General features: G+C 37.7%; 1 protein-coding gene across 1 annotated transcript; it reads left to right on the forward strand.

Moving 5' to 3' along the window:
• Positions 1-2,919: 2,919 nt before the first annotated feature.
• On the forward strand, positions 2,920-22,607 carry sh3gl3b (SH3-domain GRB2-like 3b). Its single transcript, XM_020928790.2, has 10 exons — positions 2,920-3,340; positions 4,736-4,804; positions 5,539-5,611; positions 5,752-5,898; positions 9,040-9,173; positions 10,969-11,127; positions 11,576-11,679; positions 13,680-13,798; positions 13,942-13,992; positions 15,725-22,607. Exons 1-10 carry the CDS (start codon positions 3,296-3,298, stop codon positions 15,934-15,936), a joined length of 1,113 nt encoding a protein of 370 aa, XP_020784449.1. The 5' UTR covers positions 2,920-3,295; the 3' UTR covers positions 15,937-22,607.
• Positions 22,608-27,501: the final 4,894 nt, after the last annotated feature.

The raw sequence follows: 27,501 nt of genomic DNA on the forward strand, positions 1-27,501 counted from the left end.
ACAGGGGAAAATTTGGAGTTTTATATTTGGAATTTTGACCAACTTTCAAATTGGAGCCAGAATTGATAGAGCGCGGTGGCTAGCAGTGTGGCAATGTACATTTACAGTCTATGGTGACAACATTGTATCACATCGACCATAAGCTTTAATGCTAATGGAAGGTCGTTCATAAAAGGACACTCACCTGCAGTCCTTTGCAGATCAAAAACAGGGAGACTTTCCTCTGGCTCTAAACTCAGGTAGCTCTGGATGTACTGGGTTGTGGTGTCAAAAGGGAAAGTGCTGAAAAAAACAGTTAAATCCACACATCACTGTCATTGGTTAAATCCACCTGTCACTCACACAGGCTAGTCAATAGGAAGAGTGGGTGAACTGTATTTGAAGAGCTTCAGCACAGAGAGCCAAGTCCACTTCTTCAGAGCAACTTATCTTTTTAGAGAGTCGTTGTTTTTGGGGCACAAGCAAGTCCTAATAGCTGAGTATTTTAGCCTTTCAGTTTGACTTTAGTTTCACAATACTGAAATTCAACCTGTTAGTCTTTTAACTGTGTTAATAATGTTAAATGTGTGATTAAAGATATGCAAATCTCATTCGAACACACTACGTTTTAACTATTGATACTTAGCAGTGGCATCACGTGGGAAGGGGGTGGTGGGGGGGTGGGGGGTCTACAGAATGTTCAGCAGTTACCATGAAAATTTGCTTTTTAAATCCATTTTCTTCTTGAGTTTTCTGACTAAAGTGTTTGCCATGAGCACCTGATGGTTTCGTTTTGGCCCAGGTCTGAATCTGAGACGCTGCCTCCATCCTGAAAAAACATGCTTTGTTTTGAGGCGTCTGGGTCAAGCAGAGTGAGCGGCTGAGGAGTCACGTCTGCACCATCCTCATCCAAAACCTGCAGGAGATAAGATTATAAATTAAGAATTCATACGTTAACCATTTGAAAGTAAGTAGTAACTTACAGTACTTCAAGTAGTACTAGTTACTTGCTGTGTTAGTAGACACATTATTGTATTTCATTGGTAAAATGAAACATTATATCCTACAAGATGTGTAATGACAGTTCGATGTCAAATTGCTTTTGCAGGAGTAAAAAATATATAAAGATTAGTATGTAATTTTTGACCACTCTTCCAGAAGCACCTTTGTGAGGTCACACACTGACGCTGGATGAGAAGGCCTGGCTCTCAGTCTCTGCTCTAATTCATCTTCATCAAGCTGGCCAAAGGATGAGATACAGACCACAGATGTTAAGACACAAAAGCTCCTGACCGTGCATGGAGGGTTCCATCCCAAATCCAGCACCCTGAGACTGAATGTGGCCCAGAAGGAAGGAGGCCAAAGACTAGCGAGTGTGGGAACCACCGTCCAGGATGAAACATCCAAGCTCCCGACAGATGAGGTGCTCAGAGAATGTCTCAGAGAGTGCGGACAGAGGAAGAGGTGCTGGAGGGACCATCGTGGCAGGACAAGCCCCTACACGGGGCATACCACCGAAACAGAACTTAAGTGGCTGATATCAAGAAATCCTCCCAATGGCTTGAGAGGGCTGTCTGAAGGACAGCACAGAGGCTCATCCTGGAGCACAGGAGCAGGCCCTGAGCACCTGAGCAATAGAGGCCCAGATCTACCACACCAGACAAGGGCCACAGTGTAGACTGTGCAAAGAGGCTCCTGAGACAGTCCAGCACAGAACTGCAGGTGTAAGACGCTGCAGGGAAAGCATACATGAAGCGCGACATAAAGTGACAGGCATAGTGTAAAGAAACATTTGTGCAGAGTACGGGCTGGAGGCCCATATGCAATATCAGGAACATGAGAAATTAAAGAAATACCAGGGGCTCAAGGAAGAGCTGGAGAAGGGCTGGAAGGTATATATATATATATATATATATATATATATATATATATATATATATATATATATATATATATATATATATACATTTTTTTCCCCTCTGATTTCAGTTATTTTCTAATGAGTAATCTGTTATTATTCTAAACTGTGATAGTTTAAGGCTGTGTGAATATAATAAACACACAGATGAACAGAATTCCTCACTTTGAGTTCCCGTTTGTCTTCATCTGAACCGTACAGTGTCTGACGTGTCCGCCTTTTGTCCCTAAAACACATGTGAAGACGCTCACGTTAAACACACGCTAACTTGAAGAATATTGTAACTAGCCAAGGTTATCTTCATTTAACTATATATATATATATATATATATATATATATATATATATATATATATATATATATATATATATATATATATATATATATATTTTTTTTTTTTTTTTTTTTTTTTTTTTGCTAACAATAAATTATTATACCTTTTTTGCTCCACATAAATGCTCATTTTGTAGATTTCGATATACCCTATGACTTAAAACTGAGACAGAAAGAGAGTTTTTCCCTTATTGTTTGATAAATGTTCTGCATAAATTAGCCTCACTTTGAAACTAACGGCTGAAGCGGGCATGATTTTGTTGCCATGACAGCGTGTGAAAGACGTAGACAGGAACATACAACTTTGTTCAAAATCCTTATCAATTTAAAGATTATACTGGCATTGTGACTCTAAAATAGGCAATTATATAGACTATAGTCGTTACAATATTGTAATCTGCTTGTCGTTTAAACATCAATCTACTGTCTATAGATGTCCAAGATCCAGTTTTTGACGGTGACATAAAATAAAAACTGAAGGCCAACAAATTGAAATAGCATTGCCACAGGCGCCACTTCACTTTTAAGCAGCCTCGAGTGTGATTTTATATCGTGTGCTGCTGATAGTAACTCAAATCCAAGGCCTTGTTTACATTACTTCAGACCCAGACACTTGACACATACTGAAAACCGCTTCTCTAATCTGGCAACCCGCGTGTCCTGTTTTGGGCTGTTTGGATTACATGCGCTCATGTTTGGGTGGGAAGGAGGCGAGATCTGAGATTTGCGCGTTTTATTTAGGAATTTTGGACAATTTGACTGCAGTAACGTCAATTTACGGTAGTTTTGCACGCTAAAACATGCAAATCTATTCATGCTAGTGGTTTTCATTGCGCTGCAGCTGTGTTGTTTATTATTTCCCCTGTTGGCATTGGTCCGATAAGGATAATCCGAAGGCTGTATAGTGATTTATTATGAGCTGCTGGGTGTTTTTCTGTCCATAGTCCAGGGGAGGTGTTAGTGTGCGGATCGTAGCTTTGTCCCGCGCCGAATGGAAGCGATCTGTCCCCGGGTACTGCTCCTCATCTGCCCGCCTGACCGCGTCCCTTCTCCAGATAGAAATCATGTCGGTGTCCGGGATGAAGAAGCAGTTCCACAAAGCGAGCCAGGTACAAGCTACAGACCTGCACATTTTCACTGTTGTGTTTGCTCTTTGCTATCTAAGATTTTATGGGCTATTTCCTCTTTCTTCATGGTCAGACTGCGCCACATGGCCTGGTTTTTGGCCAAACACTTACAGCACTTAAATACCTACTGATTTCTATTCTTCCCTTCTTCTTCTTCTTTAAAAAAAATCTAAAACAGAAAAAAGAACAGAATTAAAGTTTAGTGCTATCAATGACATTTTTAACTTTTTACTTTGTTGTTTGGTTGATTATTATTATGTTTAAACATGTTAAAGTCCAGTTTTGCAATAATATAAATTCAAATCGAAATTGAAACAAATTCTCAAACTATTTTTAGTTAGGAATTACCCTTCTGTGCATTAGTCTTAGCTAAAGAAACAATGTAGTTATGTGATCATATCTAATGAATGTTGCTCTCTGGCCAGATTACAAAGAGATAAAAAAAATAAACAAAGTATGAGTTTTTGAAAATGTTTTAATTTTGTTTCAATCTAATAATTTAACAATTGGCAATCTGGCCTTAAGTAATACTAATTAATACTAGTAATAATAGCATAGTAGTAAACAATAGTAGTATTTAGCAGCACCTGGTCAGGCTTGTTTATAAAACCTTATATGAAATTCAATAGAACAGAAGTAGAGTCAATGGATTACACTTTGAAAGCATCAAATATTTGTACAGTGCAATTGCAGACCAACAGCTGTTTTATAGAATAACGAAACAAAAGTTTGTTCTTGCTCCCGTTTGCACCTCCTTATTGGGCAAGACTGTTTGAGTTTGAGTCACCTACTTAAAGAATGTGACCTTAAAGTGTCTCCAGTGCACGGTACAGTACAGACATGCAGTGTTTGTGTAGTGTTTATGCAAGTAGTCTGTCTTGTCTTACTAGCTCCTCTGCGAAGAACAAAATTACCTGCCTAATTTGGGTCATATTATTATTTATAAAAACTGCAAACACTGTAGTTTAGTTCAGAAATGTATGTGATTCTTGTATTAGTTTAGCAGCTCATATTTCAGTCTTTCAGTCTCCATCTGTAGTTCCTAGGAAGTTACACAACAATAAAAAAATGCAGTTTCATTCCTAGATATTGAATTACTAACTAATTATTAACATTAGCTCTGTATGATATCCAGTACTAAAATGACACAATTTTAAACACATTAGATGGTCTCTTAAAGATACAAATATTTAAAATCATTTGCTGGTTTTACAGAAAGTATTAATTTAATTTCATCATTCGTAAACAATTTAAAATCAAATCTCAATTGATAGAGTTAGACAAATTACAAATTGATCTTTAAAGTTCTTTGTTCAGCCCTGTGAGCTTCTCAGAGGCTAGTGGCTCTGATCTTTTTGTCCACTCGAATGTTTGCAGATGCTGAATGAGCGGCTGATGGGAGCTGAGGGAACCAAGCTGGACCAAGACTTCCTGCAGATGAAAAGGGTAAACAAAACAGAAACCACAGCAGAAACATTTTTCTAACTTTTACATTTCTAAGTACAAGTGTCAGTGCCTGAAAAAACTCATTGGAAAGCTTTGAATTTAACTTTGTGAACCATATCATCCCACTTTTAAATTGTACTAAATATAAAGAGTTTAACCAACCTAGAACCAGGTTTAGAGTTGACATGGTAGGATTATTAAAACATAGATAATATTGTCAATGTTGTTTTGAAGGCATGTATAATTGGAATGTCTGTTGTAAATAAGGCCAAAAAAGGACATAAAGTGATATTTCTGCACAGTTTTGAGGTCATTTAGTTTATTTCATTTTTATTTGACAGGGACCATGTGTAGGAGCATTAATCAAATAAACATTGAAGAGATGCTTTGTACCAGACTGTAGCTCATGGAACTAATTTCCATCTGTAGTCTCTGAGCCATGCAAAACACAGAATACACGCATAGCATAAAACCATGTAAACTATATACAAATAGTGATAAAAAGTACTATGACCCACCCACCCTGCTCCCTCCCTGTGCCCTTACTCAGGTTTAATTTAGTTGGCACTTAATGTTGGCACTTCTGTGTTGTTAAAACATATTTTCTTAAGTCAACACTGAACTTTTTGAAGTCTTTGCTTAGTTTTATGCATGAATTTTTCACGTTTGTCTGATGCTTAAACCTTTACTTTAGCATGTAACACAGTTCTGTTGGATTTGCCTTCTCTCATTAGAATGTTGCTGTTATTCACCACATGCTTCATGAGCTCCTGTCAAAAACCACAGACTTCCTCCAACCAAACCCAGGTAAAAACAACTAGATAATAATAAGCTTAATTCAAATGTATCGCTATTAAAAACAAGAAGAAAAAGTCTAGGCTTATAATTTCACAGCTCACATCTGTTTTGTATTTGTTTTGTATCATTGTTTTCCGCTCCTGTCCCAGCGCACAGAGCCAGACTGAGTGTCCTGAAGACCATGTCCAGGTTGCGGGGACAGGGGTCATCAGAGGGGTCGTACCCGCAGCCAGAGGGCATGCTGGGAGATTCCATGGTGCACTACGGCCATGAGCTCGGACCAGCCTCAGAATTTGGTAATTTTTGATAAAACTAAGAAATAATAAACTACTCTGTGTCCACTCAACAGTAGCACATGTTTGAAATATGTGTATAGCGTTACATTTTGTCAAAACTGTCAAAGGTTCAACATTTCTTATTACTTCTATTAATTCTGAATTACTTATGTTAATTCAAACTCACTTTCATTAGCTGTTGCCCCAAACTATATATGTATAACTATTCCAGAATAGTGTAGTTTGTTTATTTTATTTTATAGGGGCCATGTACAGATGAACAGTGAAGGGATGCTTTGTACCAGACTGACCAGTTCTCAGAGCTAATTTCCATCTGCAGCCCCAGAAATATACAAAACATTGAATACACAATTAAATATCATACAGCAATCTGTAATCTATACAAAAAGTCCAATTTGTCCTGTTTATGTTGATACTAACTCTAAGATCAGTTGTTATTATTATTGTTAGAGGTAGTAGTAGTTGTAGCTGTAGTTGTAGTAGTTGTAATTATAGTAGTAGTTGTAGTTGTAGTAGCAGTAGTTGTAGCAGTTGTTGTAGTAGTAGTTGTAGTAGCAGCTGTAGTTGTAGTAATAATAGTAGTACTAGTAGTAGTAGCAGTAGTAGTAGTAGTTGTTGTAGTAGTAGTTATAGTAGAAGTAGTAGTTCTAGTAGCAGTTGTAGTAGTACTAGTAGTAGTAGTTGTTCTGCTACTTGTAGTTGTTGTAGTAGCAGTTGTTGTAGTAGTAATAGTTGTTGTAGTTGTAGTAATAGTAGTGGTACTAGTACTAGTAGTAGTAGTAGTTGTAGTAATAGAAGTAGTAGTAGTTCTAGTTGCAGTTGTAGTAGTAGTAGCAGTAGTAGTAGTAGTAGTAGTAGTTATAGTTGTAGTAGCAGTTGTCGTAGCAGTTGTTGTAGTTGTATTAGTAATTGTTGTAATAGTTGTAGTACTAGTAGTAGTAGTAGTTGTTCTACTACTTGTAGTTATTGTAGTAGCAGTTGTTGTAGTAGTAGTAGTTGTTGTAGTTGTAGTGATAGTAGTCGTACTAGTAGTAGTAGTAGTAATAGAAGTAGTAGTAGTTGTAGTAGTAGTAGTAGTAGTAGTAGTAGTAGTAGTAGTAGTAGTAGTTGTAGTAGTTATAGTTGTCATAGCAGTTGTTGTAGTTGTATTAGTAATTGTTGTAATAGTTGTAGTACTAGTAGTAGTAGCAGTAGTAGTAGTAGTAGTAGTAGTAGCAGTAGTAGTAGTAGTTGTTGTAATTTGAAATAAGAGCTAAATGACATCAAATATGTGATATAAAATTTCAGTAGTTAATCTTTGAAAACAAATAGTTGAGCTGGAACAATTGGAGCATCTCTCTTCCATTGTTTGGTTACTGGAAGACTTCTAAGTGTGACATGTAAAAATAGCAAGAGGAAGGAAATCTATTGAATGACTTCACATGGATCTCCGGCACAAACAGACCCTGTGTCCTACTCCAGCAATATCACAGACTGTTACTGCGCCAAAGTTCTCCTGTCTCCTCCTCTCAATAAGGAGGTTGTGGGTTAGACTCCTGATCTCTCTTGAGTGTTTCCTCCCTGTGTTGCTGTGGCAGAGTGGTTATCCTGTCTCCTCCTCTGAGTAAGGAGGCTGGATTGACTTGATTCATACTTTGCAGTGACAGCACGCTGGGGGTGTTCTATATGCAGCTCTACTGGCAGCAATGTTCAGTTATCATGGAGATACAATGTACACAGAAAAGTTTTAAGACAGTCTGAAAAGTTAAGAACAAACACAAAATGGATTCAAAAACATTTTCAGGAGCCTGTGATCAATACAAGTGTTCATCTGGTCAGAACCTGCGTGAAGTTGCCCCCCATCAAACGCAAACCTACACAAAAACTATGTCTATTGTTTGTACTTCGTTTGTGCTGTTTTATTCTGCAAAAAGTTTCATTTGTGCTGCTTTAGTTTTGGAGATATAAAGATTTTTTTATAGGACAAATTGGGGTCAGCCAGCCCCCAGGAAGCTTCAAAATACTCTAAATGATGCCCGAAATGATGTCAGTTGTTACTGCTTCATTTGTGCTGTTTTGTGTTGCAAAAAGTTTGGTTTGTGTGATTATGGTTCTTAAGATATTAACAGTTTTATTTCGGGCTGATGACGTCATCCAGCCCCTCAAAATGTTAAACAGCCTCAAAACAGCAGAAAATTATACAAAATGTTTGTATTTTGTTTGTGCTGTTTTGTGCTGTAAAAATTTTCATTTGTTCAAGTATATTGCTAAAATTATTAATGTCATATACATCATTTCTGCTCAGCTGCAGCGGCTTTAGCAAAACTCCTCAAAACTAATGAAGAGAAACAATCTGAGGCTGTGGAAAAGTCTGTATCAGTCTTTAGTAACTTGCTTTTTTGATTCATATTTGATATAATAATACAGACTTTTACACTGTCTGAGATCATTTCTCTTCACTAGTTTTGTCGAGTTTTCCGCCGTCAGCTGAGCGTAAATTACATCATATAATTTACACAAAAATAATAATTTTAGTTTAGAAATCTGCTCGCTCAAATGAAAAATGTCACAGCACAAAACAGCACAAACGAAATAGAAACGTTTCATATAATTTTCTGCTATTTTGAGGTTATTTAACATTTTGAGGGGCTGGATGATGTCATCGGCCAAAAATAAAACCGCTAATATCTTAAGAACCAGAATTGTACAAACCAAACTTTTTGCAGCACAAACGAAACACGAACGAATGGCACCAGTTTGTCCTGTTTTAGAGCATTTTGAAGCTTCCTGGGGGCTGGCTGACCACAATTTGACCTATAAAAGAATCTTTTCTATCTCTAAAACTAAAGCAGCACAAACAAAACTTTTTGTAGCACAAATGATTGACATAGTTTTCGTGTAGGTTTGCGTTTGATGGGGGGGCAACTTCACGCAGGTCTGGTCAGATTGTGCAAAATTCAGATAAAACTCTAACTTGAGAAGCAGAGGTTCTAACAGAGTAGTGCTTCCAGTTAGCTTCACACTCCCAGAGAATATTAATGACATCAGCTTCAAAGTGTCATCATCATCTGAATATTGTTATCAAAATTTGGTCAGTATCACACACCTCTGTTTTTCTTATGTTTTCTGATTGATTATTTTTTGATTACTTTGATTTTCCAGGTGGAGCTTTGACTGGTGTGGGTGAAGCTTTACAGCAGATTGGAAAAGCCAAAGAGGATCTGGACACAAACGTCAAATGTACTTTTATAGACCCTCTGCAGCATCTCCACAACACTGAGATTAAAGGGATCAAGGTAAGACAAATTTGATTCACTGTCCAGCCCTCGTTGAACACATCCCTTCGTCTCATGTGTCCGGTCTCCTCATAACAACAGATGAAATAATATGGAACACACTTTGACTGTCTTAATTAACTGACAACTAAAAGTAAAAAGGTGTTCATACTTACTAAGCCCTCACCTCTGCCTCTGATCAAACCATTAAAACCAGTTAGAGCTGCTGAGGTCACCCTCTGGTGAAATAGTTTAACATAAATCCAAATGTTTTCATCTATTTGTGAATGAGACGCAGTATTGATCTTTAAAGTGCAGCATCCTCCACACTGTTTAGCTCCTTGAATGAGACCGCTGATGCGCGATGTGAAAAAGAAAATAAAACAAGACTTTAAAAGAGGTTAAAGATCAACTATTGAAGACTCACTCACTCTGTTTGAACTTAAAGGAAAAATAAATTCTTAAGGTTATAAAATGAACAACTTAGGTAAATAGGTATTAGTTCATTATTGCTGAAATATAATTTAGTTTATTTTTTGTCAATTTTTGTGTTTTACCCAATAATAGGGGTGTGCAAAAATATTGAAATATTGCTATATTTTATCATTTAATTTCATGATACTGTATTAATATCGTGGGCTGCTGTATTGATGTATCATCAAGGGTGGTTTTTTTGGTATATTTTACAAAATTATTTTGTGTTGCATGTTTGGAGAAAGGACATTTGTTTATGCAGTACAGTAGACATACTCACTGTTTTGAGTAAAATGGACATTTTTCATATTAACTTTGCACAAATTAGTGGTTTAATAAAAACTTTTAATATCATGGCAATGATATAATGTAACCTTTATTTTTTGTACTGAACAATATCAAATCTATTTGAAATATATCATATTGAATTGTATTGAATCGAAAGTGCACTATATCGAAAAACATATTGTATCGTGGCCTATGTATCGAGATATGTATCGTATTGAGCAGCTTCTCAATGATACCCGACCCTACCCAGTAACCAAGTTATTCATTTAGCCCTTATTGTGAGGCAATTTAAGGACAATATGTAATGATTAGCACGCCCAATTCATGTTCTGGTGCAGCCAAATGAAAATGTCAGTCACACTGGTGCACTCATCTCAAACTGTCTGGAGTCTGGAGCTCTGCGTGTAAGCATAATGCACACTCTCATTTCCTTATGAACTACATCCTCTTTGACATGTGATGCTAACTTGAGTCTTGGGATGTCAATAAATGTGACATTTTTGAGGCAAAAATAAGTACTTTGAGTTCAATGTACACTTAAAAAATATTTATTATGTCACACTAATACATAACAGTCAGATGTTAGAAGTTCATGTGTTGGATCATGTGAATGAAGCATTTCACTGTTGTTTTGCCTTTCTGCCTTTATGCTCCCTTACAATACACACACACACACACACACACAAATCTGATATTGTGACATCCCTCCTGGAGTCAAGCACTGGAAAACTTTTATTCTTTGTACATTACATGTATTAGAAGTAGAACGGAGCAACTGATCAACACTGAGCTTCAGTCATTTCTCATGGTCAGTGATCAGCTGGGCTCTTTTTAATTGAGGCGTCTACAGCCAATCCTCTGTCAGTAAAAGCATGTGTTCTTTGACGGAAGAAATCTTTTTCTATATAAATGTCAATAATTAAAACTTTGTATTATCCAGAAGTCAATACTGAAAGCTATTTTTATTTAGTTTTTGATGTAATTGAATAAAAATAATCTAAAAAAGCTAAGTTATATTTGCAGTGTTGAATGTGGTGTGTCCTTGTTTCCTCAGTACCAGTTGAAGAAAGTGAACGGCCGACGGTTGGACTTTGACTACAGGAGGAGGAGGAGGGGGAAGAGCTCCTCAGAGAAACTGCACACAGCCTGGGACAAGTTCCAGTCGTCTAAAGAGCTCGCAGAGAGGAGCATGTTCCTGCTGCTGCAGAACGACGTGAGTGGACGTCAACATGAGTTTATTCAGCGATAATAGTGATTTTTGTCACACTATAATCTGAGTACAAACTGCTTCTTTATACACTAAATATATGTGATGATCATGAGCTGATTTCTGGTGCTTTAAGATGATTGAAATGAAATGAAACATGAGCAATTGCATCTGATGTCCACATGTGCAGGTTTGATATGGACAATTCTGCAAAAAAAGGAGCAAACTAGGAGCAAAGACAAAAAAGATGAATTGTTAATGACTGAAATGTATTTTTAACTTCATTGTACTTTATCTTCCAAATACAACAGTTACAAAAAAAACCATGTCACCAGGTGTTTCTGTTGCTCCTCTAGCTCCTGCACTGAGCCAACAAAACAAATCTATATGGCTCTATTAGTTTGTTATGTTCCTGACTCCTCTCCTGTGTGTGTCTCTCTGTCGACGGCTGCAGGTGGATCACTTGAATAACCTGTCAGCTCTGGTCACGTCTCTGTTGGACTTTCACAGAAACTCACAACACATTCTGCAGGACCTCCAGTCAAACCTCCAGTCCAGGTGAGTCAGCTGTAAACTCATATATTAGGAACCAAATCAAAGCAAAAGAAAGATTGTAAAATATATAACATATCATATTTTACATAACATTCTCTTGATGTGTTCATTAAGCACACTGGTATCCCCCTGGATGCATCTTTGGGCAAATGACCACAAGTCATAAAACATAGGACCAACTTTGGGGTTGTATTCATTGTCCATAGACATTTTGGAGATGTGTAGGAGTGTAAAACTAAAGTGATTATGCAATACAAGACAGAATGCACTTGAGTCTGGTCACTGGTGAATCTCTCAGTTTTAGGCGTGATTAACTAGCCTGATTCATCAGCTGGTTTCACTTCATAGAAACAGTCTGACCTTGCAACATCAGGATTCATTTGCTCGACAGGAGATGGGTACTTTTTATCATTTAACCAATCACTGCTATTTGGTCATGATGTATGTAATGCACTGGTATATTAAGCTTTTCCCAAATCCCGTAGGAAAAAGGGTGATAACGTCTTTCCTCTTGATAAAATTCACCAAACATTCTCTTTGTTCTGGCTTTAAATCCTCAAGCTCGGGAATCGTTGCCAACACAGAATGTATGACTCTTCGCTGATTGACTGGTGCCTGAACTCGCACATCCGGAGTTTTTGTGAACCGTCTAGTGCAGGAGTGCTCACACTTTTTCAGCATGCGAGCTACTTACAAAATGACCAAGTCATAATGATCTACCTAATACAAAGCCAAGCAAACTGCACTGAAACACTCTGTGCCCCTCTGTGACCCTCCCCCACAGTTTGAGAACCTCTTCTTTAAGAGAACTTCCTCTGGGACTTTACACAAAACTGTGAAAAAAGTGAAGGAAGATTTTTAAACCTGTTTTTTAAAGTTCCAAACTGGAGTTTCATTCTTTTCTGGTTTTGCAGTGATATTTACCAGCCTCTGCACATTTACCAAACCAAACGCACATCGTGACAAACACAGATGCATTTGTGCACTTTTGTTAGACAAACTTCAGCCAAATGTGGCAGTAGGTCTGTTCTGTAGATCCGCTCTATGCTGTAGACCTGCTTTGTGCCAACACTGGAACACAAATTTAGACTCGTTTTTGCTTCACGTTTGGTCTTGCTCTTCTAATCAGCCGCACTGTGGGAGGGGCTTGTGTTCGCTGTACGCAGGAAGGAGCGAGAGCGTGAAAAGGCGAGGGGCGGCGTGCTGACGTGAGGCAGATGGACAGGTAGGATGTTTAGGAAGTTGAACCTGCCCTGTGATGCACGCTGGTACACGAGGGCACACGCTGTTGCAGACGAGCCGTGCATAGGGAGCGTGTGTGTTTGTGATGTGCCGTAGAGTCTCCGCGGGTTTCAAATGAGCGCACAGGCTGCACTGAGACGCCCCACACGCTCCTGCACCCCGCTACAAGTTTATTACCAACAGCAGCGGCCGTAATGAAATATGATCACACTTGTTGAGTGTCAGACCTTGAGTGAGAGACAAGACCGAGTCCAAACGCGAGTCCGAGACGAGACACGGCGATCTACCCACACGACCTTGGCGATCGACTGGTAGATCGCGATCGACGTATTGAGCACCACTGCTCTAGTATTCTGATTCCTGACCTAGTCGCTGGAGAGGAATGAAATTGAGTGGAGGCACTAGGTGGCTCCAGCCAGGTTAGTGATTGACAGGTGAATTAGTCAAAAAGGGACATGCATTGTCCATCCATACCGGAAGAATAAAAGAAAAAAAGGAATTAAACATGTCAGATTTCTGCAGAATGAGCAAAGCACTAAATTGTTAATCAGAGGAGAGAGAAATGTGATTTTATTTGAAAAAACAAAATCTAATGGCACAATCACATTTGACCAGGCTCCAGACACGACAGAGGGTGTGGGGACCTGACTGATACCAATCTGTATAAAAAATACAGAAAAGGATCATTATGGATTTGACAGGCAAATTTTGACTTAAAATTACAGGGAGCTCAAAACTGACTATTATGATCTGTTTTCTAGACTGACCTCAGCGAGTAACCAAACAGAGAGGAGGTACCGGCCCCGAAAGTCCAGGAGCCGCTCACAGAACAGCTTCAGGTTTTACCAGCAGCCCTCCATCACCTCCACCGTATCCTCAGGTAACACTGGACTCTTTACAAGATCAGGCAAATTAAGCAGACTTTAACAGTATAACAGTATTTATAGATAGAAAACTTGGTAAACCTTTTGAACTTGTTCTGTTTGAATGAATTCTAATATGCCACTTGTTTGTACGGAGCAGATCAGGTGATTGAGATCGCGTCCAGACCTGGCAGCCCCATCACATGTTACGGTAAGAATGAAACTCCCTCTACATTAAAATGTGTCATAATCATTGAAATAAGACTTATAGGTGCACTGTGTAACTTTTCTAGTGGAGGATACACCACATATGTTTACTTAGAGATTATATTAGTTTGCCTGGATTGCAGAATATGTCAATAAACATCAAGCAAGCATCTGTTGAAATACAAGCCAAGTGTTTTTAAATGTCCATTCTTATCCTGACTTTTAAAAACAGATCGGACTTGTAACTTGGCCTGGTAGCTCTACCTGACTCTTGGCAAAGCAGCAACATCTTTATGGAGAAAAGCTGGTGATGTACCGTCCACCAGAAAAGTTATACAGTGAACCTTTAAGTTTACATCAAGTTTACGTAGTCGACATCAGCATGTTAGCACTAAACATTATAAGCATGTTAGGGTCTTTTCTTTGTTTTGGACACAGAGTTCAAATCTTTTCAATCTTTCCAAAAGTGTCTCCTCTGACATTGAAAAGTTAAGGACGGTATGGTGTTTTGAGAGAAAGTTAAAGTAAAACTTAGGGGTGGGACTTGTTTAAAAATTGGCTTTGTGATTAATACATCTCAGTTTATCCCATAACAATATTTGATCCAAAAGCAACATTTATTTTATGTTGATTCATTTTAATGGATGACTTCATCAAATAAAACACACAGAACTTTTAAACTCAAACTCCAAGTCTGGAGAAATGTCTTGAAAAAATAAATTACATTTCATTTCAAAGTAGCAGACAACTCATTACTCATTTTCTTCCTGAAGCCAGTCATGTGTTGGAGTTTGGGCAGACACCTCTTGTTTATACTCAGACCAGAACTGCTCCTGCCAACAGCTCCAGTAGTTTCTGTGCTGCTGTCACATGTTTTCATTAAATGGTGTTGTAGGGTTGAGGTGCTTCTGTGATATGATACTCTTGTCTACTCATTTTGCAATAAACACCGCCTTTGGCAATACTTCCATTAGGTTGTTTTTTTAATAGAAATGTACCGTCCAGTAGACCCAGAGCATTTTCATGCTTCACTGTTGTTGTAGTCAGAACTGTGTGTGTCAGTGTAATTGTCGTACCATGACATGGTGCACTGATAAACGTTCTGTGTTGTTTGGCAAACTGTGGTATTATGCGTCAATATTTTTTATGCATTATTTTCTTTGTAATTACTGAATCATAATGAACATGTTAATGCCACACCCCTAGTAAAAATACTACACTACCATATATTCACTGTCCCTTCATATTCATATATTTAGGGGTGTGCAAAAATATCAATATATCATATTGTTTAATGTGATGATACAGTATCAATATCGGGGACTGCTGTATTGATATATCGCCAAGAGTATTATTTGGTATATTTGTTTATATTTACTAAATTATTTTGTTACAGCTACAGTTTTGTTGTTTGTTTAGCGGAAGTGAACTCGTTTATGCGACACATTTGACATTTTCACAGTTTTGATGATTAAAATGTTTGTGTTTCATATGAACTTTGCACAAGAAGTGGTTTAACAAAGATTTTTACTATCACAGCCACAATATAGCCATTATTTTTTATTAACCCGTATCGAATCGATTTGAAATATATCGTATCGAACCGAAAGCTCACTGTTTCGAGATATGTATCATATCGTGGCCTTGTATCAAGGTATATGTCATATTGGCAACTTCTTAATGATACCCAGCCCTAATTATTTTCACTCATATATTAATTCTCTTCCTCTGTTCAGCTGACAGCGTCGTGCCTCTGGACCAGCCCTGCTGCAGAGCGCTGTACTCCTTTAAATCTGAGCGAAACGAAGAGCTGAACTTTGACCCCGGTGACATCATCATCCTCACAAACCGCGTCGACGAAAACTGGTTTGAAGGATCCATCGGGAGCCGGTCCGGACTGTTTCCCGCCAACTACGTGGACGTCCTGGTGCCACTGCCCTCACAGTAAAAGCACCAAACACAAAACATCAGCCATGAGTCTGTTCACACTGGATATGCAACATTTAGCTTCTCATTTGCACTTTGGAATTGCCTGGGATCCTGAATACACACAATACTTTACAAAGATGTTAGTCTGGTCACCTGTGAATCTCCTTGACTGACAGGTGGATTCGCCGAACAGGGACATGCATGATTTGCCCGCATCCAAACAAGTATGGCTGCTTATGAGGAAAAAAGAATGAAAAAAATATCACAGAGGACTAACAAACATTGCAGATTTGTGCAGAGTCAACGAGAAAAGCACTAAACTCTGTTAATATGAGGCATGAATCTATAATAAGAACTGGATAAGACGCTCCCCCTCTGTTCGCAAACGAGATGGAATAGTGGCATCCACAACTTTCACAAAGGGATGATTTTGAAAGGATTCTTCTGTATTTTTACAATACGAACTTCAAATCCTAAAAGTTAACTGTGTTAGCCTAGCCCTGCTCTGAGCCCGCATTAACTCCACTCCATAGATAATGAACGGAGATCTCACATTGACGACCGTGTCTATTGGCACAAATGAGTCAACAAAGCCGTCATCTTGGTACAGATACCCCCCCCCCCCCTTTATTCCTTGAATAAATGTATTCCTTGACATTCAAGGAATACATTACAAAAAAAAACAAGTAAATCTTGAGGTTTTTCTTTCAGTTACTTAACTCAAGACCTCGCTCAATTAATATGAATTGTTCTTATTAGTATTAAACTTTTTTTTTGGTTAAACATTAAATATTATAACGTAACAATTATATAATAATGCAAATTAAATACATAAAATGCTATATAAACCTAAGAAATGACTAAAGGTACAACGAGGCGACTAAATGAAATACTGAAACAGAATTAGCCTATTTGGTGCTGGTTCAGTCCTGGTTCAGCTCTGGTTCAGTTCTGTTTTAGTCCTGGTTTAGACTTAGTTTAGTCCTGGTTCAGTCCTGGTTTAGACCCGGTTTAGATCCTGGTTCAGCTCGGGTTCAGTTCTGGTTTAGTCTTGATTTAGTCCTGGTTTAGACCTGGTTTAGTCCTGGTTCAGTCCTGGTTCAGCTCTGGTTCAGTTCTTTTTTAGTCCTGTTTAGACCTGGTTTAGTCCTGGTTAAGTCCTGGTTTAGACCTTCTTTAGTCCTGGTTCAGTCCTCCTGGTTCAGTCCTGGTTCAGTCCTGGTTAAGTCCTGGTTTAGACCTTCTTTAGTCCTGGTTCAGTCCTGGTTTTGTCCTCCTGGTTCAGTCCTGGTTCAGTCCTGGTTTTGTCCTCCTGGTTCAGTCCTGGTTCAGTCCTGGTTCAGTCCTGAGTTTAGTCCTGGTTCAGCATCTTCACTCGCTGATACTGTGAAAAACCTTTGGTTAAATGACGTTCAGTGACTTTAGATCATGGAACCCTGTACCAAGATGGCGTGGTATTACCGCACGCCAAGCGGCTGAACGTGAGATCTGCCGTTCTACATCTATGGCTCCGCTCTAGCAGCTGGCGCTCTGATTGGTCAGAACTGCACGTTTCTGACATCACACATTTGGTGGTGTAAGGCAGTATTCAGGAAGTAATGTGGAAGTAAAAATCTTTTTTGCAGCCAATAAGCACAGGCCATTGAAAACAATATTTCGCCATCACAGATTCATCTTCCAGATCTTGTTATACTTCCATGACCTGAGATGAGAGAAATGGGATTTGTTCAGAATGGTTCCTTCGCACGAGGAATCCAGGGAGAGGAGCTGGCTATGACGCTCAGCTAATAGGGATCCTAATAATAATAACTGAAAAAAACAAAACAAATGTGATTGCACAAACATGGAGGGAGTGGGGACCAGACTGATATCCATGTGTATAAAAAGTACAGAGATCATTGTGGACTTGTCAGGCAAACTTTATAACACAATATTCTACAGTGAAGTTTGAGCCATAGTTTGAGTAACTTTAGAGCACTTTAGTTGCTGGAAAGTCATATGGACAAATCAGGAGTTTGTAAATACGTTTTTGGGAGGTTGTTTTCAGGCAAAGCACACGTACAACAAAGCAAATGTATTATTAGCTGAAAAAAATGATATTTTAATGGTTTAATGGTGCCACACGATGATCCACTGTGTGTGAAAGCAGTGAAGTGTCGTCTGCAGGTCGTCGAGCTGGAGTTTATCAAAACAAAGCTACAAAAATGTGATTTTAAGGAGTTGTCTAGTGACTACAGTAGTGGTTTAGTAATAGATTTATTGATAAAAGATGCATTTCTGTAGACTCGAGCTTCTAAAAATAGTACTGAGATGCTTCCAACCAAAAAGATGAAAAAAGTTATATATTCTACAGACAAACCAGAATTTCACTTTTGTTTTGCTTGACACAGCAAGTAGAGTTGTTAAAAAAGTCAGTAATCAGATAGCAGTCAATCCTAAAACTAGTGTGTAAACTAGATACTCGTCTGAACAAGTGTCGATACTGAAAGTGAAATCACAGAAATGGGTCAATAGCTCAGTGATGAGAAGGGTTGAAAAGAGTGTAACTGTAGCAATGACTCTATGACAATGACTAATAATACAGAAAATCAGATACTAATCAAAACTAAAACTAGTATTAAAACTAGATACTCATTTTAGAAAGTATCGATACAAAAAAGTGGAACCTACCTGAACCACTGAGGCATTACACAGATATAAGAGCACATGGGAATAGAAAAGAACAGGGGGTGGGCAATTCTTTTTTCCATGGGGCCACATGAGAAACAGAAAATATTGCGGAAGACTCAGTTCTGCATAATATTAATTGTATTTCTTTATAAAAAAAAACAGTAAATAGTGTTATTCTGACAAGCTGGTCAGACTGCTGCTAGTTTCCCCCTTGTGTCAGCATACACCATGTAAAGTTTTAGGATTATTTGACCATTTATGCAGTTGCAGTACCTTAATATTTACAGTTATATAATTTCACCAATAGTTTTTCCTAAATAGGGTGTTTTTGGGCCCTGAGACAAAACGGGGCCGAGTTGAGGTTGGTCCCTAACAACTTGTGATGGCCCAAGATACAAGATAAATAATAGTCAAAAAAGGTAGCAAAAAACATCCTGAGGAGAGGACCTGACTCCCGGCCTATAAGCAATGAAAAAGTGAGGCTGCCTTACAAAAAATGTCACACCTCTTAAATAAAAGCAATGTAGCTTTAGTCTATGCATGAGGTCAAATGATAAAATATGTTTACTTTGGGATTCCAAATTATCTTAATCAGGCCGGAGCTGGACAATGCCCAGGTTTGGAAAAGAAAGTACTATTATTTAAAGTTGAAAATCACATTGAGTATTGAATCTATTCCTTAGTATCGAAATCGAGTTTGAAATCTTAGTATGGTGACAACAATAACAAATCAAGCATTATTTAAGAAGTGAGTTTTCTTACTTTAATCCATCAATCTGCACAAATGAAATAAATGATGTCATGAAGTGTTTCAGATTGTAGTGGCACACGGGGCTCATTTCTACTCTAGATACAAATATAATTCTAGATGCACAGCTGTACTGAAGAGTGCTTTTGCTGAAGTATTGTAGGCACATAAGCTTTGAGAGTCTCAGGTTAGATAGAACTAAATAACTGAATATCATGATTGTATTCTGCCTCTGAGCTGCATGAAACTACACTAATGTGAAGTTCTTTTAAAGCATTGTAAAGCTGTAACATACAAACTGTTTCATATAAGGCTGTGGTCCCCAAACTTGCTGAATCTGGACTAGCACTGAAACAAACTGTGAATAAAATGTGTAACTAAACCCTGGACTAGATCAGGACTAAACCAAGACCAAAACACAGGGGTCTACTGAGCGTGGCACATCCTGGTTTAGTCCTGATTCAGTTTTAGTTTAGACCTGGTTTAGACCTGGTTTGGACCTGGTTTAGTCCTGATTTAGTCCTGTTTTAGTCCTCCTGGTTCATTTCTGGTTTAGTCCTGGTTTAGTTCTGTTTTAGTCCTGGTTTAGTCCTCCTGGTTCAATCCTGGTTTAGTTCTGGTTTAGACCTGGTTTAGTCCTGGTTTAGTCCTCCTCATTCAGTCCTGGTTCAGTTCTGGTTTAGACCTGGTTTAGTCCTGTTTTAGTCCTCCTGGTTCAGTCCTGCTTCAGTTCTGGTTTAGTTCTGGGTTAGACCTGGTTTAGACCTGTTTTAGTCTGTTTTAGCCCTGGTTTAGTCCTTCTCGTTCGGTCCTGGTTCAGTCCTGGTTTAGTTCTCATTTAGACCTGGTTTAGTCCTGTTTTAGTCCTGGTTTAGTCCTCCTGGTTCAGTCCTGCTTCAGTTCTGGTTTAGTTTTGGTTTAGACCTGGTTTAGTCCTGGCTTAGTCCTGTTTTAGTCCTGGTTTAGTCCTGGCTGGGCAGGATTCATCACATCGATGACGTCAAGAATGGCGTACCCCCACTTAAAAAATCCCCACTCCATCACTGCCTAAACAGGTTTACTACAAAGCCAGGATTAAACCAGGACAAGTGACTAGATCAGATCAAAATGAAGTCTTGAGTGGGAGGTTTTTCATTTCACACTTGCATGAGCACGACTTCAAAACTGAGACTAAACTCAGAACTAAACCTGGACTAAACCAAGACTGAAACTGAACAACAAGTCTACATCAGGACTAAACTGGGCTCAAAACAAAACGCATCTGGTCACAGTTTAGTCCTGCTTTAGTTTCATCAAATCCAGAGTTAGTTTTAGGTTTAGTCCCAATTAGTGGACATACAACTATGGAACCTACCTGGACCACTGAGGGATTACACAGATATAAGGCCACATGGGAATAGAAAAGACACACAACCACTATTCACATCTTAATTTAAACTTGACTAAAAAGGTTTAAAATAGTCCATAATTTATACAACAAAACAAAAATAAAAAAATGTCAACAACTGTTCCCCAATACCATTACTGTTGGATCCAGATTGTGTTCCACAGTTTGGGAATCACAGTATTATTGTAAATGAAGCCTAAATGACTGTTCCTCTGAATGTGCCCCTTTAAAACTCTGAACTAAGGCCTTGTGTTTTATTTTGAAAATCGTGTGTGGTTTCCTTTTTACACAAGTCAATGTAAATGAATGTTTCCCATTTTATACTTAGATTACACATACTTTCTATGTTCACTGGACCTAAAACGCACTTCTGATGTTACTGTCAATTGTGTTTAAATCATTATAATTTTAACCATAGACTGTATATATAAATGGACATAGTGTGAGCATGGCTGCACTTCTGACTCCATTGGCTCGAATTTATTTTGTATTGAAAAAATGTCACTCCTCTCCGTCTGTCAGGCTCCTCATTTTGGTCTTAAAATGCCTGTATTAACCCACTTTCTTGGTGCTTTTTTTGGATATTTTGTTCATGAATCAATTTCTTTTCCTAATATGGAGCTCCAAATTCACTCCATAACTGCTCCGGGCGACGTCACACTCCCTTATTCCACTTCTTTATACAGTCTATGGTGGTAATAAGCTACGCCCTGAGGAACATCAGATTTGAAATTCTGATTTCTTTGGTGTAATTGTAAGGAAAGTAAAGCTGCTGTTTGCAATGACAGTTGAGGTGACAAAAAGTAAACAGAACATTTGTTGAGTCGTGACAATTCCCATTTCAAAGCTGAAGTCAATATAACTAAAAATTTGATTCCTGAACTTGTTATAAACAGCCTGTTAAGAATGTTACAAATTAGGTCTTTTTTAAAACTTGTGTTTTGTTTACACACTAATATTGATTCCAGAATGGTTGATTTGACCATCTATGAGTTTCAGAATGATGAAAAAATGTGGACTGTTGCCATAGTTATTGACAATTTAATTAACAGTTGACCAAATAATATACGTTGAGTTTTTACTGGTTCATTTTTAGTAATAATAATAATAATAATAATAGTAATACATTTTATTTATATTGCACTTATCTCAAAAGTGCTAGAGGTAAAAAAAAAAAAAAGTGAATAAAAGTGCATCAAACTAAAACTATTACAACATAGAACCAATAAAATACGTCTAACAAAAGGCTTTGGTAAAAAAAAGATATGTATTAAGATTTCGTTTAAGTAATAGTAGTGAAAACATAATTTGGCGACATCTAGTGCTGAGTATTGGGAGTAACATGGGTTCTTCAACTTACAATTTTATTTTTCTAAATGACAGAAAGCTCAAAAATACTGTAGTATTATGCTGGTGGTGGCAAATACAGGTGAATAGTGACCAAGTATAATTACTCACGTGAATATTGTACATTTTGGGAGAATATATGCATTGTTTTGTAGAATATTACAAAAATCATGTAACTTTCCCTTTTACAGAAATCGGTGTAAATGAATGTGACACAATTTGTAATATCTTTGTTTTTTAATTTTGTATTATACTTTATATGTATATTTTTATTTCTGTGCTCACTGGACCTATGAAATATGAAGCACTGGGGAGTCTTACCTTTTATATTCACACTGTAACATCATTTTAAGGTAATAATACTTTGGCTAACATTAACAATATTAGTGTTATGATCATGGTTTATGTACAGCATTTGTGTTGAATCAGTTGTTTATAAAATCATGTTTTATTTTCTACATTTTCCTTTTTATATGTTTTGGAAATGATTGTACAAATAAAAATGTTTAGTGCAAAGATTCCATAAGCAATAAATGTTCAAAATCAGAAGGGTGCCTGCTCCTACATTTGTATGGTTTGCCTGATTGAGAATTGATCTGAAGACAGATGTATTTATATTTTTTATTAAATGCACCTCTAGAATTTGATAGCATGATCTTAAACTTAGACAAACTTAATTGATCCACAGGGGAAATTATTTTCCCATTTGGAACTGAAATACATGATTTTAAGTGCTGAAACTTCTGGGAAAAACAATGAAAAGTGTATTCAAACTCAGACAGACTTAACTGATCCACAAGGGAAATTACTTGGACACAATAACTCACACATCACATTATATTACAATAACACAGAGTAAAACTAAAAATTAAATGGAAATAAACTTCTAAATAAGTAGCAATAAAACAATAGCAAGAGATTAGTATCAATAACAGACTTAGACTTGCACTTAGACAAATTTTAATCCGCAAGGGAAATTATTTGCATACAGGAGCTCACACATCACAATATAATATAATAACAAAGAGTAAAAAATATTAATGGTAATACTAAATTCTAAATAAGTAGCAAAAAAAGACAGCAAGAGACAGGGGTAAAATAAAACAAATGATATGCATGTATGTACAGTAAGTAAAAAAGTATGGTAAGTAAAAATATTATGTTACAAAGATTAGATGGAAGTCAGTAAATCAGTAAAATCAGTAAATAAAAAATAAAACCCTCACAAAAAGTCATAATTATGAGTTTTAAATTCAAAATTAGTCATAATTATGACTTCCATCTGTCCCTCCAACCACCACCACCACTCACACACACACCACTTTCATACTAGGCAATGTGGGCAAAGTGTCTTGCCTAAGGACACATCAACAGTTTTTTTTTTGCAACTGGCACCCCCCTGTGGTACCTGAATTTCCCAGTGGTCTCCCATCCAAGCACTAACCAGACCTGGTCTTGCTTAGCATTTGACATCTGACAGGATCTGGCTTTGACAAGCCGGTATGGCCACCAGACCTGGTTCAGCCATGGTTTAGTTCTGGGTCAGACCTGGTTTAGCCTGGGTGTACTTCTGGTTTGATGTGTTTCAGTCCTGCTTTAGTTCTGAAATAGGCCTGGTTTAGTTCTGGATAAGCCCTGGTTTAGTCCTGGTTTAGTTCAAAGTAAGACCTAGTTTAGTCTTGTTTTAGTTCTGGGTTAGACCTAGTTTAGTCATGGTTTAGTTCTGGGTTAGACCAGGTTTACTCCTGATGTCCTGTTTGACTAACAATTTATTACTACTCTGTTTACATCTCCAAAACTCAAAATGCTCTGTTCCACCTTATGGAACCGCTTCATACCTGATGTTATGAAGCGGTAGTTTTCAAGTTAACAGCTACCTTTTTTTTTTCTTTTTTTCTACCTTTTGTTCAGTAGAGATCCAGATTAGAGATTGAGATTCCAGGACCAAAATTATCCAAAATTTTTCTAATGAAGGTATGGAGTTTAAAAGCACAGTGGAGCACTTCCTGTATTACCACGACATCACAAGGTGGAACAGAGTTTGAGAGAAGAACTAAGAAACCTTAATATGAAGTATTTGTGCCTTAAAAGTGTGAATGAAACTAAACATAGCTCCAGGTATAAAAATAACAAAATTGGAGTGCTACACTGGATCAAAGAAAATTAGGCATAACAGGTGCTCATCATACCGGAGGGCTAGATTCACGTAAAATAGAAAAATGATGGCAGAGGCTCTGATTTGCGGTGAATTTATTAAAAGTCACGCCAATGCGTTTCGACTACTTGGTCTTCATCAGGGCTAATTGAATCAACAGCAGGTGTGACCATTTATAAAGGGTTGCGAACCCAGAACCCAGAAAAAAAAAAAATATATATATATATATATATATAAAAAATAATAATTTTCAAAACTTTTACATGTTGAATCCAAGTATATTGACAACATACCATTCATAACACAACAGGTAAATCACACTGTTCTGTAAAGATTGGAGTATAGTCAACGATACATAATCCCTCAAGTTGCATAGTGCACTTCAAAAATGTTTTCAATAAATCATGAAGAAAACACCAGTGATTTCAAGACAAAAGTAATGGAAATACCTGGGTATTTAATGGCCAATTGTCAAGAGGGAAGAGGGGGGGGGTTAACCAATCCCCTCTTGCACTATGCAATTTGAGGGATTATGTATCGTTGACTATACTCCAATCTTTACAGAACAGTGTGATTTACCTGTTGTGTTATGAATGGTATGTTGTCAATATACTTGGATTCAACATGTAAAAGTTTTGAATTATAATATTTATATATATATATATATATATATATATATAAGTATCACGTGTTCTGGGTTCGCAACCCTTTATAAATGGTCACACCTGCTGTTGATTCAATTAGCCCTGATGAAGACCAAGTAGTCGAAACGTGTTTGACTTTTAATAAATTCACCGCAAATCAGAGCCTCTGCTATCATTTTTCTATAGCTCCAGGTATATTACAGTTTTTCTGGTTTGGCTCATTTCTTGAAACAGAAATGACATTCTCAAAACAACATGGACAAATCTCTAAACCACCTTGCAGTCGTTCACAACAGAATGGCATTTCTCACAGATTTCATCAAATTGCAAATGTCTTAGTGCATGTCTCGAGTGTCTCAGTGCATCTTTGTACATGGTTCTATACAAGTCATCTACAGTTCACACAATGAGCCCATGTTTAGCACATTTTCCAAATAAATAGATCTTGCTGATCTAAACTGAAGAGTTGATTCTCAGTCTAATGCTTGTTCTCTCTGAAACATGTCAGCATGATTTCATTGTCTGAGTCATCATATGCACAATAGTCTGTTCAAGTGTCAAAATTAGTCAAGAACATGATACCATGAACACCATATGATTTTTTTGGGAACATTTAATAAATTCATGACAGTAATTGTCAGCCAGATGAAGTTAGAACTTCCTATCACACTATGTGATCGTGTGGGACAATGTGAATTTCCACAGTGGCTCATCAGGCCCGGTTCACTTCCATCTAAAGATGCCCATGGAGCTACTACCAATGTACTCTCCTTTCCGCTTGGAGGTGGAGAGTGTATAAACATTGGGCTACAGACCAAAGGTTCCTGCTCCATGTGACGGATGCTGCGTGTGAGGACATCACAGGGGAGGGGATGGTTGAGACATTTGTGCCGAAGAAACGACAACAGCGACCAGTGAAAGTGTTACTGTAGAAATTGTATTTGCTTTATTTACAGCACTGTAGGCTGGATATAATTTTTCTTTTTGTGTGTGTGTTTATATTTGGTACATGTGCAGAACACTGTATACATTTTCTTTTTATGCACTCTAATGTGTGGAAGTGAATTTATGTGTGTGAATAAAATGGTTAGTTTCGTTGGCAGTGTGAGAGCAGTGTGTGATGTCAGACTTTGGAGGCTCTTACTGTGAAATCCTTTTTTTCAGTTTTATCCATAATTGTATTGTGTTAGTTTGACCTCTGCCAAAGTGACAAAACATCTAAGCATGCAGTGCTGCAGTGCTCACAGAAGGCCAAAGGGACAATGCATTTTGGGGGCAATGACTCTTTCTATGAGGAAGAAATTTAGTTTGACACATGTGTTTTGGGAGAGATCTGAGCTTTTGCAGGTGATCCATGGTGTTGTGTTGAACCATCCAGGTTATTTTTGAGAAAAGCACTAAGTGAATGCAAAAGAGTCAAAGCAATTGAGAAGGATCTTTGCACATATGATGGCACTGACTCTTTATTTGGGAAAAGAATCTGCTTTGAAGCATGTGTGAACAGTTTTGGGAGTGATCTGAGCTTTTGCTGCTGAGCTGTAATGTTGCGCAGAACTATCAAACTGTTTGACCAAATGATTTTATAGTTTTAAGAATGTCATTTCTGTTTCAAGAAATGAGCCAAACCAACGGAGAAAAACTGTATTATATATCCAGAGATATTTTTAGTATTGATGAGTATCTGGTTTCGATACTAATTCTGGTATCGATTATTATCCGATTTTTGATATTTTTAACAACCCCAATGCAAAGTATGATGGTCTATCTACAGCACCAGGGAGAACTCCAACAGTGAACATGAGATACAGTAATGTTGCCCTTCAATGAAAATCCATGAAAAAATGCTAATTTGCTTAACTGTGACATTCTTTATTAAAATCTAATGGCTCAACATGTAAAAGAATAACTATCCATTCCTCATCTTATTGTGTCATGCTGGGCTAAAAATGCAATAGCATAAAATTAAGCCCCCACAGGCTGAGTTCATGTGGTTAATATTCTCTTTTGATAATTGTATACAGACAGTTAAATAATCAGTTGTTTAATGGCCGACATACTGAAAAGATAAATACGTTGAGGTGCATGACAACGGTTTTAAATTTGACAGACGGCAATTTACACAGTGTAAGGTTTATTTTTTAAGAGTAAAGATTGTTGTCAGGTTTAAGCCCACCTAAACATTGTAAAAGTAATAAGAAAGACAAGAGATTAATATCGTTTTCTCATGAGGAGGGCGGACAGAGAGTGCATTTACCGTTACAATCTCTACCCGCTCTGATGCACTCCCTGCATCTCCTCTTTTTATTGTCATAAGGGAGTCCCTAGTTACAATGGGTGTTTCTCTAAGGGGAGTGGTTGAAAACAGCAAAAAACAGTAGAAACATCAGACATGATTTCATTGTGCAAATATGTCTATTCAGCAGCAGGTGGCCGATAAGGTGTAGCATCATTGTTGTAGCATCTTTGTTGTAGCATCTTTAGGAACAGCACGTCCCCTCCAGCACGTCCCCTTCTTTCTGCCATCCTTGAGAGCTGCCCTCTTTCCCAGAAAAGTGAGAGCCGTCCTCTTTCTCAGAAAAGAGCTGACTAAGTCATTGTTTTAGCGGTGTGCAGAGTGGGTGACATGTCACTGC

The sequence above is a fragment of the Boleophthalmus pectinirostris genome, unplaced genomic scaffold (assembly GCF_026225935.1).
Source record: "Boleophthalmus pectinirostris isolate CB_2022bp ecotype Guang Dong unplaced genomic scaffold, ASM2622593v1 HiC_scaffold_2, whole genome shotgun sequence".
Lineage (NCBI taxonomy): Eukaryota > Metazoa > Chordata > Actinopteri > Gobiiformes > Gobiidae > Boleophthalmus > Boleophthalmus pectinirostris.

What these genes read in the sequence shown, in the direction of transcription:
- sh3gl3b (XM_020928790.2), top strand. Translation starts at nt 3,296, where the DNA reads ATGTCGGTGTCCGGGATGAAGAAGCAGTTCCACAAAGCGAGCCAG. An exon ending in AGTTCCACAAAGCGAGCCAG is followed by an intron (nt 3,341 to 4,735) that starts GTACAAGCTACA and finishes GAATGTTTGCAG; the next exon opens with ATGCTGAATGAGCGGCTGAT. An exon ending in ACTTCCTGCAGATGAAAAGG is followed by an intron (nt 4,805 to 5,538) that starts GTAAACAAAACA and finishes TTCTCTCATTAG; the next exon opens with AATGTTGCTGTTATTCACCA.